Below are 17,620 nucleotides of genomic sequence, written 5' to 3'. Positions count from 1 at the left end.
TAGATTTTTATCCTGCCTTTTTAAGTATATATTTTGGTCAACTCAAAAATAAAAGATAAACAAGATGCAAAAAATAAAGAAATGTGCCTCCCTTATATGTTGTGTTAAGCAACAGGCTTAAAAAACCTAGCAGAAACCATTTTTGCTCTTCTTTTCACAAAGGAGATGATGGCTTATGCTGTTTGGACAAACCAGGGTTTATTAGGCAACACAAGCAGGCTGATGAGCTACATTGAGTTGCATACATTAAACCATAATCTTGATTTCAAGGGGGGTTTTTTGCTTTGTTTTTGCTGTTGCCAAGAGAAATAAATATGTGGTGTGAGCCTCCAGATAGGGTTGGTCTATGTTGACACTGCAGACATTAGGATGAAATGAATGTAAAAGAAGAATGAAGTCAGGTAGAGCAAGGAGCCAGGCAATATCAAGGAAGATATTTGTAGGCATCTCGGAATTGCATTGCCTTCCCTGGATTTATGGCTGGTGCTGCAACATCCTTCTGCTACTTCGATGGTTGTTAAGTAGCCCTTGCTTATATAGTGCAGTTAACACAGAGATCAACCTATAGATCCAGATTGACTTTCTGCCTAATCTTCACTCTGCAGAAGTATAGCCTGTATAGACTTGTGGATAAGCCCATCCATGGATAAGCAGGCCCTTGAACTTTGAACCAAAATACCATGAAAAATGTGCCACCCGCAGGTAAGCCGACCTGCAGTTTTCATGGTATTTTGATTAAAAATTTGAGGGTCTGCTTCTTAGCGGATGGGCTTATCTGCAAGTCTATACAGGATATATGGGAACTTTCTAAAAGTATTACGGTATCTACTTGTAGATAAGCCCATCCATGGATAAGCCAAACCAATTTTGGGGGGTGTATACTCATTTGCAAATACATATAGTAGTTTTCTCTCCTGTGTCAGAGGACAGTCCTTGACATAAAGGCATTTGTTGTGTGAAGGCTGTCCTGGGCAGATCTGGTCCTAAGACTCTCAGAAGGGAGAACAGCAAAGATCTCAATCACTCATTCACAGTCCACTCCTGGATTGCCCTCATTCTCTCCCTTTCTCCCTCTTTCTTGATATAGTATAGGCCACCCTAAGAAATGTAGGCATTCCTCTTATGGATTATTTACCCGTTTGGTTTTGAACCCAGTTCTAGTTTTCTGTTCTCTGTTTTGGAGTTCTTTTGGTCCTCAGCTGTTTAAACTTAGCTAACTTTTTCATTTCTAATCAGGGAGTGTTAAGAGAGTTAATTTCAAAATACATTTATTTATTTCTCATATTTCTCTACCGCCCATCTCATATTACGATGACTCTGGGCGGTTTACAGACAATTAAAAATAAAAATAACATATCACTAAAATAATACAGTATAAATATAAATATAATAGTACAAAATATGAAATTCAAGATGGTGAGTAATGATCTTATTGTTGGCCCCATCAAGGTGCCAACCACCCCCATGATTGGCTATCCCCCCTCCCACCCCAAGCAAGGTGGCACAACCAGGTCTTAACCCCCTTCTGGAAGGCTGGGAGAATGGGGGTCTGCCTTACCTTTATTAATGTAATAATAATATTATTACATTAATAAAGAAACAGCTAAAGCTTCCAAAAAGCGTGGAAAGTGTAAGTCTCACCTAGCCGGGTGCCCTCCTTTAATTCCACTTACCCTGAGCTTCTCTCTCACGGAAGGCTCTCATATTGCTTGAAATAGCTGCATAGAACCTCCATATATCACAGCAGTAATATTTAGAAAATGGAGTTGAGGATAAACAGGGAAAATATATCATTGCCTGCTTACAAATTTCTCAAGGGAATTTTCTGTTCTGTTTGAAACAGTGCAGAACAATAGACATGTAATTCAAATATTGTATTCTGAGATGAAAGATTCAACGTACGAAGGGATCGGAATCTGAATCGATCCTAAGAAGCTATTTTGATGTCACCAAGAGGCTGAGGAAAGCCTCAGTAAGTGTAAAACAGGCAAGCAAAATAACTTTCTTGAGAACTGTGGTACAATTTGAAAATTGCAGAGGAAGTATAGATGTTATGACTGACTCTTGACAGCCGTAATTTAAGCCACATGTCTCTGTCTTCCAGTCTTCCTGCTGGGGACGAATAGGGTGGGGTGGCCTGGCTCTCTGGGCAGCCTTGAAAAAGGATCCCATCTTAATCCTCTTCTTGATTTATATCTCTGTGTACTTTTGATTTTCAAAGAATATACTTCTTAAATTTTAACATCTGTTCTGTTGCTAATCTTTAGATATGAATGCTGACGTTTACATAGATAAAATACTGCCTACTCCATTTACATGCAATAAGGAGAAAGCAGCCAGCTGTTGGGGTGTGCAGAGCCATGCTCTTGGAAGTGGGAATTGTGAAGGAATTCCCAACAAGAAGGAAACCCATCCAAAATTCAGTGTAATTAATAATTGTGAATGCAAGCCTGGGTATCTTGTTTATTAAACTTTTTGTGCGTGGAAGTAGTGTGCGTAGAAATTCCTGTATGACTTAAAGTTACAGAAAGCAGTTTCCAGCCTTTTTACTTTTACTTTTTCATACTTCTTAAAAAGTCTTATCTGCAACTTCCTTCCTTCTTCTATTTTCTTTTCTTTTCTTTTTTTTACATGCATGGAGATTTTTTTTTCCATTAAGGAAATAAGATCATAATTGCTTTGGGGTTGCCTGAGTTCAAAGCTTGGCTTTCTCTAGCAGATGGGGCTGTTAGCATTACAGCTATTCTGCATGGGCAATATTGTGAGTTGATGTTTTGTATTTTGTTTCAAAGCCATTAGTTGGAACAATGATGCCATACACTGGGCATCCTTTGTAACCCAGGATGATCTACAATTGCTGAATTCACCCAGGCTACTCAGCCATGGTTTGCATAACCAAGAATAAACCATGGATGCCTGGGATCATACAACATGCTAACCTTTAAACTGTAGCTTATAAACCACAGTGTCTGGGTTCGTAGAACATGCAAAGCTAAAACCAAGGAACCAACTTGGGTCATAGAGCAGGGTGTGAGCCACACTTCGTGTTTCATTGAGTTCTGAGTCACTTTTAGAGCTCAGCTCCTTCTGTGAGGGGTCTCTAGAAATGAAATTCCAATGAACTGGCTCCCTAAAGCACATCAGTGGGTGAAACTGATGGTAAAATGCCAGGCAATGCAGGGTGCATCTTTCAGTATCCACCTTTGTCTCCTTATAGTTCTACACAGGTTATTGCTTTCATATGGCCATTATGAGTTCTGGAATAAAAACCAGAAGGATTACTTTTCACTGCACTCCACTGAGTGTGGGTGGTCTCAGAGCAGTGACAGCCTCGCAGCGATGAGACGGGATAATTTAAGCTTTTGCTCTCTCCTGGCTCTCAAAGATATTATTTTCTTGTTGCTGGAGAGATACAAGACTTAACTCTGGTCTTTCACTGGGGTGTACTGGGGGGTGGAAGGAGCGGAGGAGGACCCAGGTTCTAAAGTCTGCATCAGCCTGTGTTCAGAACAAACATTTCATTTTTTGCTTTTGTTTAAAAGGTTTGCTTTTCATTTATTGTTTGAGACAGATGGGTCATATTTCATGTGGGTTTGAAATCTGGAGTTACTACAGAGCAAGAAAAGGGCTGAAGCATTGTTCTTAAGTGCTTAAGCCTAGGGCATTTGGAACTACAGGTAGTCCTCGGCTTACATCCATTTGTTCAGCAACCGTTCAAGGTTGGGCGGTGCTGAAAAAAAAGACTTATGACCGGTCCTTGAAGTTCCAGCCATTGCAGCGTCCCTGCAGTCACATGATCACGATGCTGGTGCTCAGGTGCCTGGCTCACGATTACAACATTGCGGTGAACTGCCTCATATGATCGCCATTTGTGACCTTCTCTGCCAGCTTCCCACAAGCAAAGTCAAAGGGGAAGCCAGCAGGGAAGGTCACAAGTCACCCCAGTAAGTCATTCCCACTGCTTTTTCTCCCAAGGAGCCCATTAGGGAGTATGAGATCCCAGGGACCTCTTAGTGCATAGTACCACCTGCCTGCCCACACTCCATAGCGCACACCCACCTGCAGCATCTCCCGTTGCCTCTGCTGGCCCTCCTCTGGTCTCCACTAACCTGCCCAAGGCTTCCATTGGCCTGCCTATGCGCTCTAGCACCTGCCCGTGGCATTCCCCATCCCCTGCACACACCCTGCACTCCTTACCTGAGATTCCCACCTCTTCCCACATGTCCTGGGTTTATGATGGCTGCTGGGATTGGCATTGCTAAGCGATGTGGTCACATGACATCATGCTTTATCACTGCATCTCTTAGCAACAGCAATCCTGGTCCCAAATGCCATCGTAACTTGAGGACTACCTGTATAGCCCTAAGATTTCCTGGTGGTGTCCCATCCAACATTAACCAAGTCTGGCCCTGTTTAGGTTTCTGAGATCAGCCAAAGCTGGCTAGATACTACAGTATATCAGGAATCAAATAAATAAGAATAATCAAAAGTGGAGAATATCCCAGCCCTAGTTACTCACATATCTTTGTTATAGTCTATTCACTCAGCGGAGAGATAACAGATTGTATAGACTGCAAAATTTGATGAATAATGAGACAAGAGACTTGCCTTGATGTCTAAAATAAGTTGGTATTTCAAAACTAAACTGATACAGAATTCATATTGGGACCATTTTTGGACTATAATTCTATAAATGGGCTGTGGCACACCCAAAATTTGCTTTCTCTTAACATAAAGTATTAATATTCTAACTCTGTAGATATGCTAGATGAGAATAGATTTTCAAGTGCTTGGATAGAATTTACTGTAGTTTTTAGTTTTATTTCAAGGGACGCGGTGGTGCTGCGGGTTAAACCGCTGAGCTGTCGATCGGAAGGTCGGCGGTTCGAAACCGCGCGGCGGGGTGAGCTCCTGTTGCTAGTCCCAGCTCCTGCTCACCTAGCAGTTCGAAAACATGCAAATGTGAGTAGATCAATAGGTACCGCTTCGGCGGGAAGGTAACGGCGTTCCGAGTCGTCATGCCGGCCACATGACCACGGACGGGTCTACGGACAACGCCGGCTCTAACGGCTTAGAAACGGAGATGAGCACCGCCCCCTAGAGTCGGACTCGACTGGACTTTACGTCAAGGGAAACCTTTACCTTTACCTTAGTTTTATTTCAAGATTTATACTGTATTGATTACTGCTGTTAATCCATATATTAAATGGATTTCAACAGCAATCTGCAGTTTTCAGGACAATATAATATATTCAGTTACTTTAATTAATGAAATATTGAAACTTTTAACCTAATTCTACAATGCTTGATAAATTGGGTTCTAAAGTGAAAGTCATCCGAGTGGTTGGAATTTCTGTAACCTTATCCAATTCCATTTCCATAAATCTGATTAAAGATGACTCTGGAAGAATCTTGCTATTGGTAGGATTTTTAAAAGTACCCTAAAGTAGATCTGAATTCCTGGAGAGCTGCTGTTAGGTAGTATAGTTCAGAAGCAGACAACTTTTTTATTACTCATGTATAAGACCATCCACAGATAAACCGACCCTTGAATTTTTAACCAAAATACCATGAAAAGTGCACCACCCGTGGATAAGCCGACCCTCAAAATTTGTGTATGTTGGGGAATTCTGGGAGTTGGAGTCTACACATCTCAAAGTTGCTGAGGTTGTGAAACACTGGATTAGATGAACCTTGGAATTCCATGATTCTATGTTCCTTCAACGCCAGGAATGGGAACAACTCCGCATAGAATGAAGAAGTGACACCTTATCCTAATTTACATTCTGCTTTAGATGGTTAAGATGTAAATGGAAGATGAGATCAGACACTAGCATTGACTGTGTTTGTCTTACACACTTAATTAGGTTACCACTTTTTCTTGATTTGCACAATACGTTGAACAATAAACTAACCAAAGAGGCTTGATTTGCATATCAAACTAAGCCACCGAAAGGGAACAAAGAAAACTAACTTAATGCAGGTAATAATTATTTAACTGATCTGGTTAAACATATTGCGCAAACACAGCAGTGGGTCGTAAGATAGAAGAGAAGGGAATTGGGATGTTCAGTATTCCAAGACGTGATGCCCACTAATTTGGATGGCTTTAAAAGGGAAATGGATCAATTCATGGAGAACAAGTCTATCAAAGTTGAAGACTCCAAGCTGCCTCCAGGTTGGGGGCAGCATGCCTAGTGGTAGGAAAAGAAATGTCTCTGACGCTTGCTTGTGCCCCTCAGGGACTTCTGGTTTCCCACTGTAAGAAACAGAGTGCTGGATCAGGGTGGACTCTGGGCTGATCCAACAGAGCTATTCTTATGTTCTCAGGAATGACGTAACATAATATTGGAGTGTTTGCTTTCTCCAAGTAGCTGAATATAATTTCCTGATGAAGAGTTTTTGGCGACTTGAAAGAGTGCATATTTTTTGTGAACATTCAGTTTGACTAGTAAAAATATTACTCTACAATGGATTTTGAATACGATTTGTTCTCTTTGTACTCTGTCTGATAGCAGGTCTGTGTCACTTGGAAGTTTGCACTCTTACAATTAGATCCTGCAAAGATTTTATTTGTCTTTCTCTTGCTTTATGGCAAAAGGCATTCACACTCATATTGGCCTCATGTTCTGTTTTTTGGAACTGAAAGATGACTGTTTGTAACCTTGTAATGCTATTAATTGCCCTCCTGCAGCCCTACCCAGACTTTAATGGGGGTATTGCTTATGGGTGATTTTTTAATATCTACATATATTTTAAAAAGTTCTTTCCATCAAATGATTTAACAGGTTGGCGGAACAAAAACCGGTGTGGTGCGCTATGTAGGGGAGACGGATTTCGCCAAAGGGGAATGGTGTGGCGTGGAGTTGGATGAACCTTTGGGAAAGAATGATGGAGCTGTTGCTGGAACAAGGTACTTGCACAGAATCGTGGGCTCATTTGGAGTAATTTAGGCTACAAGCCCAACCCTCTGCTCAGTGCATGAATCCAAATTAAAGCATCCCTGAAAAGTGTCTGTCCAGCCTCTGCTTGAAATCATCAGCAAATAAGACCCCTCCTTCTCTCTGGGCAGTGGGCAGTCAAATCACTTGCAGGTTGCTGTATCAAAGTTTTCCCTAATACTCAGCCAGACTTCCTTCTAAAACTTAACCCATTATTTTGTGTCCAGAACTCTGAGGGACAGAAGATGCATGGCTTTCTTTACAGCATCCTGGAGTGTCTTATTATATCTCCCCACCTGCATCTGTTCTCAAGGACTGACATGCCAAATGCCCTAAATCTCTTCCTGTCGGACTTAATTTTCCTCACCACGATGCTGTCTGAGCATGGATGAACACATGCCAGGGATGCAATATGCAGCATCTTTGAGCAGGTGGTGGGACTGCAGTATCCAGGGAGATCCCTTAGTGGTGCTGAAATGCATCCTGCCTTCCCATAATTTGAAATAATTGAGAATTGAAATGTTCTTAGAATAGTGCAAAAGATTGCATGCATTACCTGTCCTATGCACACAATAAGTGTTTTGGGGTGGTCTGTAACCAAAGCAAAACATGCTATTCTGGGTAGAAGCTTGTGGGGAGTGGGAAGGAAGCTAAGGACACTTGGAAGATGGGTGGACAGGCAGGATGGTGAAATATGCTGTGCTAGGAGTTGGATAAGGGAGAGAGGGAATGACATATACCATCCTTGCCCTGTTTTGTTTAGCCTGAAACATGGGACAACCAAAGTCTTCCAGTCTTTGGTTCTAATGAAATAGATTGGTAGATCTCCAGATCGTGTTGGCTTGTTCTGGCTTCAAAACACAGCATTTTCCCTGGCCCAAGTACATCTGTAGTTCTTCTGTTTTCATTTCCCACAATGCCCTGGTGCAATGGGTGCTGTGGCCATGGTGGAAAATAAAAGTGGTGTCCAGGCTCCTTGGCACTCAGCAGTACAGATGTAGCGGATCCACTGCTGTCACCAAGTTGACCTGAGGATACCCATCAGATAGACTTTGTCAATGACTCAGCCCTGCATGGATGCATCATTCAGTTTCTTGTTGTTGTTTTTCCCTTACACTGGTAACTTTCTTCAGCCTTTCAAGGGCAGCAGGATTAGATTTGTAGACTGAGTCAAATTGCAAATTAAGGGCTGTGATAATGAGGAGGTTATGGCTATGAATTCTGGGAATCGCAGCCCCAAAACATCTGGAGAGCACCAGGTTAGAGAAGGCGGGCCTGGTGACAGCTCTCTCATTATGCAGTATGGAAGACCAAGGAAGACTTGGCAGGGAAATGTGTATGCCACTGGAACCCCTACCTTTTCTCGGCATCTGGTTGAAAGCATCCAAACAAGTATTTCTGTATTTATTTGGAAAAGGCAGGTTGAAGCAGCTGTTTGCAAAGCTGGCCTCTTCTCTTCTGCATGGCAGAGTCTTCCTTCAGCTTCCTATGATGTGCTTGAGCAATTCCTCCCTCTTTGTGGGCAGACAGCTTGGGATTGCTGCCAGCTCTGTGTGCTTGTGCTCCTACAAATTGGAAGCAACATTCTGGAACAGCTGCTCACATCTGGGCAAATGATTTGGCATGACTATAAAAATCTTCACTTGCTTTTTCACTACTTACTGCCGTATCATATTACTGGTGATTTCCACCCCCCCCCTATTTTTCTGAGGCTTGCCTTGGTTTTCATTCTCTTTTTTGGGAAAAGCTGCAATTATTTTGCCTTCTAGCCATTGGAAATGCAACAGCAGCTCTTCTCCTTTTCCAATATCTTTGGCTTTCAAAATCTTCATCTTCTATAACTTTCCTAAACTTAAGGCTCTCTGGAGGTGCTGGGTGACTACAGATCCCATCACTCCTAGCAAGAGTGGCCACTGGCTGTCTTAACAGAGGATAATGGGAAGGAAAAGTCAACACATCCAGAAGACGGCAGATTTTAAAACTCCGGCTAGTATATTGCCAGAAAAATAAGAAGAGAGAGAGAGAGTGAAGGCTAAATTAAAGAGGACTATTTTATTATCTCTTTGTTGTTTATTAATATAGCTTTTACAGATTTTATATTGCCATTATTGTTTTAATACTGTGCACTTTAATTATTATGCTTTATTGGGCATTTTAATTGTTTCACCATTTTATATGATTTGGATCTGTTGTAAGCTGCTCTGGAAACATGTGATGGTTTTGAAGTCATCATAAAATTACCAATAAAAATAAATCGAAATAATCTTTTTTAATTTACTTAGTGTTACAATTAAATACCAGACTGCAAATTTAATGTGTAAGTTCATTGAGTGTTTTGATTATCAGGTATTTTCTTCATATTTTTTGGTTGCCTTTTGAAATACCTGTATGTTATATTTTGTAAATTATTAGCCTCTTTGATGTCTCTTGGAAGGGTAAAATGAACTGCAAATTATTATACTCCAGAAGTCCTGATCCTTGTGATATTTGCATCAGATGTCACACTTTGAGGACAAAGCGGGGGTAGATACAGATTTAACAATGAGAGTACAGTCTACTGTAAATAAATCCACACATCGAAGTTACGCTTTATTTTATCTATTCATAAAGCTCAGTTGGGCTTTGATAATGGATTTAAAATAATTCAAAAATCACTCTTGAACTTTTTAATATGGCTGAAGAAGAAATCATTAAATACACAGAGAGTAATTATATTAACTGGATTTAACTTTAATACTATTTAATCAGATCAAGCTTCTTTGAACCAGTCCACCCACCGATGGAACTGTGACTCATAATCCAAAAAGGGTTGCACGTTCTTGGCCTGGCTAATCTCTGTGAAGCATGTTAGATTCACTGACAATTACAGTAGTTTTCCGTGAGAGAAGAGAATGTGAAATTGGAAGTGTTTTATGCTGGAAAATTGCTTGAAAATCATCTCCCTCTTTCATCTCCAGATATTTTCAGTGCCCACCAAAGTTTGGCCTCTTTGCTCCTATCCATAAGGTCATCCGGATTGGTTTCCCATCCACCAGCCCAGCCAAAGCGAAGAAAAGTAAGAGGATGGCCATGGGTGTCTCAGCCTTGACCCACAGTCCCAGCAGCTCATCCATCAGCTCTGTCAGTTCCGTGGCCTCCTCTGTTGGGGGAAGGCCTAGCCGGAGTGGACTGGTAAGGTTCAGCTTATGGGGATTCAGAACAAGCCTTGATGATGTCACATGCATCATGATGTAGTCATGCAGGTGCCATGAATTATGTGATCATCACAGATGTAGCTGATGATGTCTTGATGCATATGATGTCATTTGTCCTCCTTTTTCTAAACTGCCTTTTCAGTGATCATCTAAGCTCTAGTTATAGTGTCACTGAGTGACAGGTTGCAATTCCCTTCCCATTATTTGAGAAAGATGATACAAAGGCTGCTGCCCAAATATATTGTATATCTTGGAGCAGAGTTTCTCAACCTTGGCAACTTTAAGATGTGTGGACTTCAACTCCCAGAATTCCCCAACCAGCTTGGCTGGGAGTTGAAGTCCACACATCTTAAAGTTGCCAAGGTTGAGAAACACTGTCTTAGAGAGATTTGCCTATGATTGGTTTCTTTTTTCTCAGGAACACAAGTTTTTGAAAGAGAGATGGACAAGCTGGGACTTACTGCCATGTTGGTTCCTCCACGATGGCCTCCCTCAGAAACTATTGTTCTTGGCAGTACATATGATCAAAGAGAAAGGGTGACTGGGTTCACACATGGCACTAATCCATTTCCTGTTAACTATGATTTAAGGAATAAATCACAATTGGCTGAGGACACAGAGAGCCCTAAGCCATGAATCATGATTTCCAAGCCACAGTGGTTGGAATCACATAACATTCAAAGCAAAAACCCATCAAAGGTACAATTTAACACAGTGCAGTGTGTGAATTCAATTGCTGAGCCTGCCTTCATTGGCCTGACTGCTTTCAACACCATTTTCATTTCTCTCCTTCCCAGATTTGCATCCAAAGCTCAATATGGTAGTGGTGGATTTTGAGGACAGATTAGGCAGGAAAGGGAAGAGAAGAGCCCATCCTGTCCAGCTTAAATGCATTTGTGTGTTCAGGCTGTATTTCAATGCTCAGTTTTGCGGCAATGTTAAAGACGTGAAGAAAAGGGCTGACTGAATTTTCTCCATCATGGCTTTCCAACGCTCCCTCTGCAGCTGACCGAGACCTCTTCTCGCTACGCCCGGAAGATCTCTGGCACAACGGCACTTCAGGAAGCATTGAAGGAGAAGCAGCAGCACATCGAACAGCTCCTGGCTGAGCGAGACTTGGAACGCGCCGAAGTTGCTAAGGCAACCAGCCGCATATGTGAGGTGGAGAAGGAGATTGCCATCTTGAAAGCTCAGCACGAGCAGGTAGGTAGACCTGTGCAGGTGAGAACCGAACAGGAAGCCAGGAAGGGAAAGCATTTGATTTATAACACTATGGGTCATTCATTATTAAGCACTAAATATGATTTCTGTTTGCAAGCACAAAATAGGTCCATTATTATTAGCAAAAATAATCATTTGTTGTTTATTGTTCACTACTTTCATTTAAAGCAGGCAATGTCCCTCTTTCATCTCCAGATATTTTCAGTGCCCACCAAAGTTTGGCCTCTTTGCTCCTATCCATAAGGTCATCCGGATTGGTTTCCCATCCACCAGCCCAGCCAAAGCGAAGAAAAGTAAGAGGATGGCAATGTCCAGATGTATGGCCTTCAAATTCCAGAATTCCTGTAATGGTATGTGGGAAAGACCTTGGGGGACGGGGAGAAGAGATGCTGCCTAGGGAACGGTCAGGTAAGAGAACGTATAGCCCACAGCTGCATAGTGGGCAGAGCAAGAGGTTCAGAAGGGACCCTGATGTCAGCCTTGCCAGGTAGCCTGGACAGAAAACACGACCAGATAAACTAATTCTATTTTATTGTAAAGCTACATTAACAGAATCTTGCAAGTCTGAAAATACAATTCTCCTGCTATCACCCTTACAGCCCAAGAACTTAGGGAGGGTCCCTTCTGAGCCTCTTATTTCACCCTCCACGCAGCTGCGGGGTATGTCTTCTCTTACCTGACCGTTCCCTAGGCAGCATCTCTTTGCCCCGTCTCCCAAGGTCTTTCCCGCATACCATTACAGTTCCACAACCAGCAGGGTCACTGACGAGAACTCTTCAAGTTGAAGTCCACACACCTGGGAGTTGCCAAGGTTGGGAAACACAGCTCTAAAGGTGAATAATCAATAGGTGGTCTTGCGGATGTTGCCCACCTTCTGCTCTCAGCCTTGACCGTGTGGATTGAACCTGTACTGCTATTGTTCCGATTGAGATTATGCACTTCCATGCTCCACACACATTTGTGCACGCATGCACACACACTAGCAAGGCTGCAGGTAGACTTCTAGAACACCAGGAAATTTTTGCAGAGTTTATCAGATATTGAACAAAATGGTTAAGTCGGTCTGCCCCATTCTGGTTGGTATTGGAATGGGGAATTGCCAGGCTGCCTTGCTGAATGTCTCCTGAGCTTCTGGGGGGGAAAATACAAATCTAATATTTGCCAGCTTCATTCATCCTACGTTTGGTCATTTCATTTTTCATTTTCTCAGTGGGCATGAATAAAGGGTAAGAGTAGTGAAATTGTATCTGCGCGTAATCTGTACAATGCTATAACACTGATTGGGCTTTCTTTTTTGTTTCGTTTTTAGTATGTCACTGAAGCAGAAGGAAATTTGCAGAGAGCACGGGCCTTGCTGGATGGCACGCAAAAGGAGAAAGTAGAGTTGCTGAACCAGTTAGAAGAGGAGAAAAGGTATCCACAGTTTGAGGGGGTGCAGAGTTGAAAATAGAATGGCGTGAGTGAAATATGGCTCCCTGTCTGCTCAGGAGCAGGCAGATAATCAAGGTTGGTGACTTAGTATATCTATATTGAAGTGGGTTGTCTTGTACAGGTAGTCTTCAGTTAATGATGGCAATTGGGAGCAGAATTGCCATCACTAAGTGGTGCAGTTATAAAGCATGAAGTCACATGACTGTGCCGCTTAGCAATGGCAATCCCAGCACTCCCAGTTGCTGTGGTTAAGCGAATCACTGCAGGGCGTTAAGTGAGGACGTCACGTGGTCGCCTGCCAGCTTCCCCATTGACTTTGCTTGCCGAAAGCCAGCAAAGAAGGTCACAAATGGTGACCGCGTGACTCTGCAACATCATTATTGTGGGCTGGGCACTGAGCACCCAGATTGCAATCACGTGACCACAGGGAACACCAAGTACTGGTCATAAGTAGCACTCGTCAGAGTTGTTGCAAGTTTGAACAGTTGCTGAACAAGTGGTCGTTAACCAAGGATCACCTTTAACATGCCAGGGAGTAGGAGACAGCCAGCTTGATATTGTGGTTAAGGCACCAGACTAGAAACTGGGAGACTGTGCATTCTAGTCCTGCTTTAGGCACAAAGCCAGCTGGGTGACCTTGGGCCAGTCACTCGCTCTCAGCCCTAGGAAGGAGGCAATGGCAAACCACTTCCGAAATCTTGCCAAGAAAACTGCAGGGACTTGTCCAAGCAGTCACCAGGAGTCAAAACTGATTCAAAGTGACCCCTCCGCCCCAAAAAAAAAGACTAGGAGTGCTGATGATTCTTCAAACAGCTTGTTTGAGTTCCGTTTCATAATCTGAGATAAAAGATGTAAGAGAATGGATATAATAACTTTGGGGGATTTTCCACGTGATCACTTTCTTCTGACTTTTCCCTTTTTTCCCCTTCTTTAACAGGAAGGTGGAGGATCTGCAGTTCCGAGTTGAGGAAGAATCCATTACAAAGGGAGATTTGGAGGTAATCAACAGCGTGGCCGTGGCCATTCTTTATTAGAATATATATAGTAGCCTGAAGCATCAGCGGTCTCCCCTCTTCTGATGCCTTCTCATCTCATCACCTTTTAATAAATGAAGTGCTGATCAGCTAATGAATGATCCAATGCAGGCTGTTAGGGGTGTTTTGTTATTATAGGCAAAATAACCTTGAGGGGTGTCCTGCAGAGAATATGACTAGTCCACTTTTATAGTCAATAATTGAAGGATGCTAATTTTTGTTCGTTTATTTTTGACCATTTTGGAACTTGTTTGGCTCAGTAAACTGACACGCAGATCAAATCACAAGCATGTGTGAAGATCACATAGGGGCACTTCCCATTTTTATCATTCTAGTTTTATTTCTAATTTAAACAGCATTTGTTTGGGTCCTAGCAAGTAGGGGAAATGGTGTTTCCAGCTTACTCCACTTTCTGTACTCTTATTGAACAAAGACTATATAAAAAACCAACGGGATTCTTGTCTTCGCCTTTCTTCTAGGAGAGGTTTTGCTGTTTTGAATGGTTATCAGTGCCATCCTATGCATGTCTACTTGGAACTAAGCCCTATTGATTTCTGTGGGACTTGCTCCCAAGCAAATGCACTAATGCTCTTCATGTGTTGAATTTCAGCTCCCTTCATTCACTAGCAATCATGATAGACTGGTTCCCGTGCATCTGGAAGGCACAAGCTTTGGGAAGGCTGTTATAAGGGATTGCTCATACCTCTTCCCAGAGACATTAAAATTAGATTTAATTCAAAAGGGAATGCATATTAAGCATCAATTAATATAGCATATATGCAGATCTGCTGGCAGCCTGACCTGGTCAAACAGGCTGATTCAATGTATCCTAATTTTGGTCAGCTCATGGTCCAAAGCCACATAAATTGCCACAATCGATTTTGTGTTATGCTCCCTGGGTGAATAGCTCGTGCACACTAGGATTGATCCAAAGAAGATACTCCCAAAATCACTGCTTTTTAAGGGCTGCTCCCCTGAAGCATCTGACTAAATGGTTCTTTAATAATGATTTTGGGGTGAGCAGTGCAGTCTGAGCTGGCAGCAATTCCCAGGCTCAGTGTCCTTCTAAGATGGACTTGACATGAATTGTGGCGGTGCATCCTGTCTCCAGAACAAGAACTGACTCAGGAGGAGACTCTCTGGAGCAGGCATTTGCAGCGGGAGGGGAATTCAACTTGGATTGTGCCATGACAGACGTACACAGATGTATTTAACAGTTTATGTGTGTGTTTGCAGTTGTGAAGAGGATTGACTTGAAAGCTGCCTTTCGGTTCTCTTGCATTTCCACGTTGTATCTTGTTTGGATGGCTGTCCCTGTCTTTGCCAACCTTGCCCTTCTTCCCACCCCTATTTTGTGAACTGTCTTTCTTCACCCTGTATCCTGAAGAAGATAACATCGCAGGCATCTCCATTATTATTATTATTATTATTATTATTATTATTATTATTATTATTCCCTTGTTCTCTACTCTCTTTCTCCCACTTGTTTTCTTTTCTCCCTTTGGTTTCCTTGCTGATGTGTGACCAGACTCAGACGCAGCTGGAGCATGCCCGAATACGGGAGCTCGAACAGAGCCTCCTGTTTGAGAAGACGCAGGCAGCAAAGCTTCTCAGGGAATTGGAGGACAGCAGGGTAATCCACATACCCCCCCCTTTGCTGCCCCACCTCATGCGAGCCAATGCCTGCAGTTCAAGTTGCTTGCTGGCTATGTTGATACTTCCTTTAGATCTTCAGTTGTCGTTGTTGTTTAATTTAAAAAATCCCCTTTTTGATTTGAGCTTCCATGTTTCATGTTAATATTCTGTTTTGCAGCTCCTCCCCTGTTCCCCACAATCCCCTCTCCACTTTTCTGGAGATCGTAACACTTCGCAGTTTTGCCTTCTTTGTCTGTGAGACAAATCTTTCCTTTGATTTCTACTCTGCAGCTTTTCATGCGTATCATTTGGATCTGACTGATTTTGCCATCCATCATCCAGTTTAACAGTAATCATTGGTTGAATACAGAAAGCTATTTACCAGATGATAGGCATTCTATGTGGCTTTGCAAGCGGCTGTGTCGATTAGGGTGGTATCCCATGAAGAGGAGACCGTTCTTTTGTCTCTAACCTTGCAATCTCACCCAGCTGGAAAGCAGAGAGGTGGTACAATTCATCCTCTTTTTCCTTGTCTGGAACCCCTCACCAGCTAGCTTTCCATGCAAGTCTCTGCACATGAATTGGCACTTGGTAAATGGCAACTTGTATTCACTCATCACCATTGCAGAGTTGTTTGGGCCCCCAGGAATTCTGCATCATAACTAAATTCTGCAGTTACAGGTCCAGCATTTTGGAATGCATGGTAAAAACAAGCATGTAGGCATCAGTATTCTTATCCAAAGGGATGGTATTAGATACTGGGATAAAGCTGGGTCCTTGAAGAAGATCTCTTTTTGCTGTGCCTTTTTCATCTAATTTATTCTAATCTAATTCATCAGTAGCCTGCCCATTTTTGATCATGGATCCTAGAGTACAAGAGGATCCTATATAATTGCCCATTCTGGTACTAACTCAGACTAGGCTTTCAAGCACTGTCTATCATGTGCCGTCAAGTCATATTCAAGGCCTTGAGTCTATTTCATGCCTGGTATTCTGCTTTTGTCCCTATGGAGTCATCCAAGGGGAAGGGGAATTGGAAAGGCCCAGTCAAACTGCAGACAGGTATAGTGGATACACAGGTCTTTGGGCACATTAATAGAATCTCATGATGTCACCATGCACTGAAAAATGCCATCAGGCTTCAGGGAAAGTTCAAGATATCTCTGCTGCTTTTTCTAGACTGTTTTGGAGTCTTGGTAATTTTACCTAAATTCCGCACAGGATCCAGAAAAAATATAAACTCTCCAAATAAAAGTCCCTCTCAGTAACTAAAACCAAGCATTCTGGATATGGGCTCAGTCCTCCAGGATGTTGTATTTTCACGCCTAATGCTTAATCCCATAGTTAGACATAGCGCCTGGGTGCCATTTTTTTCTTCAAAAAGTTTATTCATTAGATTTATATGCCACCTTTCCTTCAAGAGCTTGAGGTGGCTTCCATGGAGATTACCCTTCATTTTATCCCCGCAGCAGGACCCTCTGAGGTAGGTTGGGCTCAGAGAGAGGGACCGGCCCAAAGTCAGTCCCTTATGAGCTTTCATGGCTGAAGGTTGACTAGAACATGGGGCACCTTGCTTGTAGTCCAGCACTTCCAGCAGTACACCACACTGGCTCTTGGGACTGTCCCAAAGTCCCTGAGGCAGCTTCCATGGCTGAGGGAAGACTAGAGCCTGGATCTTCCCACTCCTAATCCAGCATCTACTCCACTACACTATATTGGCTGAGAGAACGAGAGAAGCCCAAAGTCACCCAGTAATTTCTGACCGAAGGTGTGATTAACTGGAACATAGATCTCCCTGGTCCTAGCCCAACACTTTGCAGCTGCACCAACCACTATACCCATCTATAAATCTTTTGTGAAATTTTGCAGTATCTTTTAAATGAAAGGAAGCCGTTACTATACGCAATATTTTTAATTTGTGATTTTCACCTCTGATGGTGTCAGGATTTAGCCATAGGGTTGCCTCTGTTTACTGTTGAGATCAGGGATGTATTCTGTTACTAGCCATGGTACTCACATATAGAGAAACGATACTGTCCTATTCAATTTCTGTTGGTTTATTTCATTATCTCCGTATACAAAACTGGGGAAGTGGCTCATTTATACAGCCCTTTGGAGTTTTTATCCTAGTGTTTTTATGATTTTAACTGTTAGATTCAATGTG

The 17,620-nt window shown here is 42.5% G+C and overlaps 1 protein-coding gene across 2 annotated transcripts in view; it reads left to right on the top strand.

Annotated features, from left to right (window-relative positions):
- CLIP2 (CAP-Gly domain containing linker protein 2) overlaps positions 1–17,620 on the top strand; it is an 83,668-nt gene that overhangs the window by 38,101 nt on the left and 27,947 nt on the right. Inside the window, exons 4-9 of one of the 2 annotated variants that reach the window (XM_063297608.1) lie at positions 6,789–6,913; positions 9,899–10,112; positions 11,141–11,338; positions 12,666–12,769; positions 13,725–13,785; positions 15,350–15,454. In XM_063297608.1, coding sequence (XP_063153678.1) covers positions 6,789–6,913; positions 9,899–10,112; positions 11,141–11,338; positions 12,666–12,769; positions 13,725–13,785; positions 15,350–15,454 — 807 coding nt within the window. The remainder of the gene's footprint in view (positions 1–6,788; positions 6,914–9,898; positions 10,113–11,140; positions 11,339–12,665; positions 12,770–13,724; positions 13,786–15,349; positions 15,455–17,620) is intronic. The other variant, XM_063297617.1, reaches the window with a different exon arrangement.

Source organism: Candoia aspera, chromosome 1 (assembly GCF_035149785.1).
Source record: "Candoia aspera isolate rCanAsp1 chromosome 1, rCanAsp1.hap2, whole genome shotgun sequence".
In the NCBI taxonomy this organism is placed as follows: Eukaryota; Metazoa; Chordata; class Lepidosauria; order Squamata; family Boidae; genus Candoia; species Candoia aspera.
This window is presented reverse-complemented; position numbering and strand designations above follow the sequence as displayed.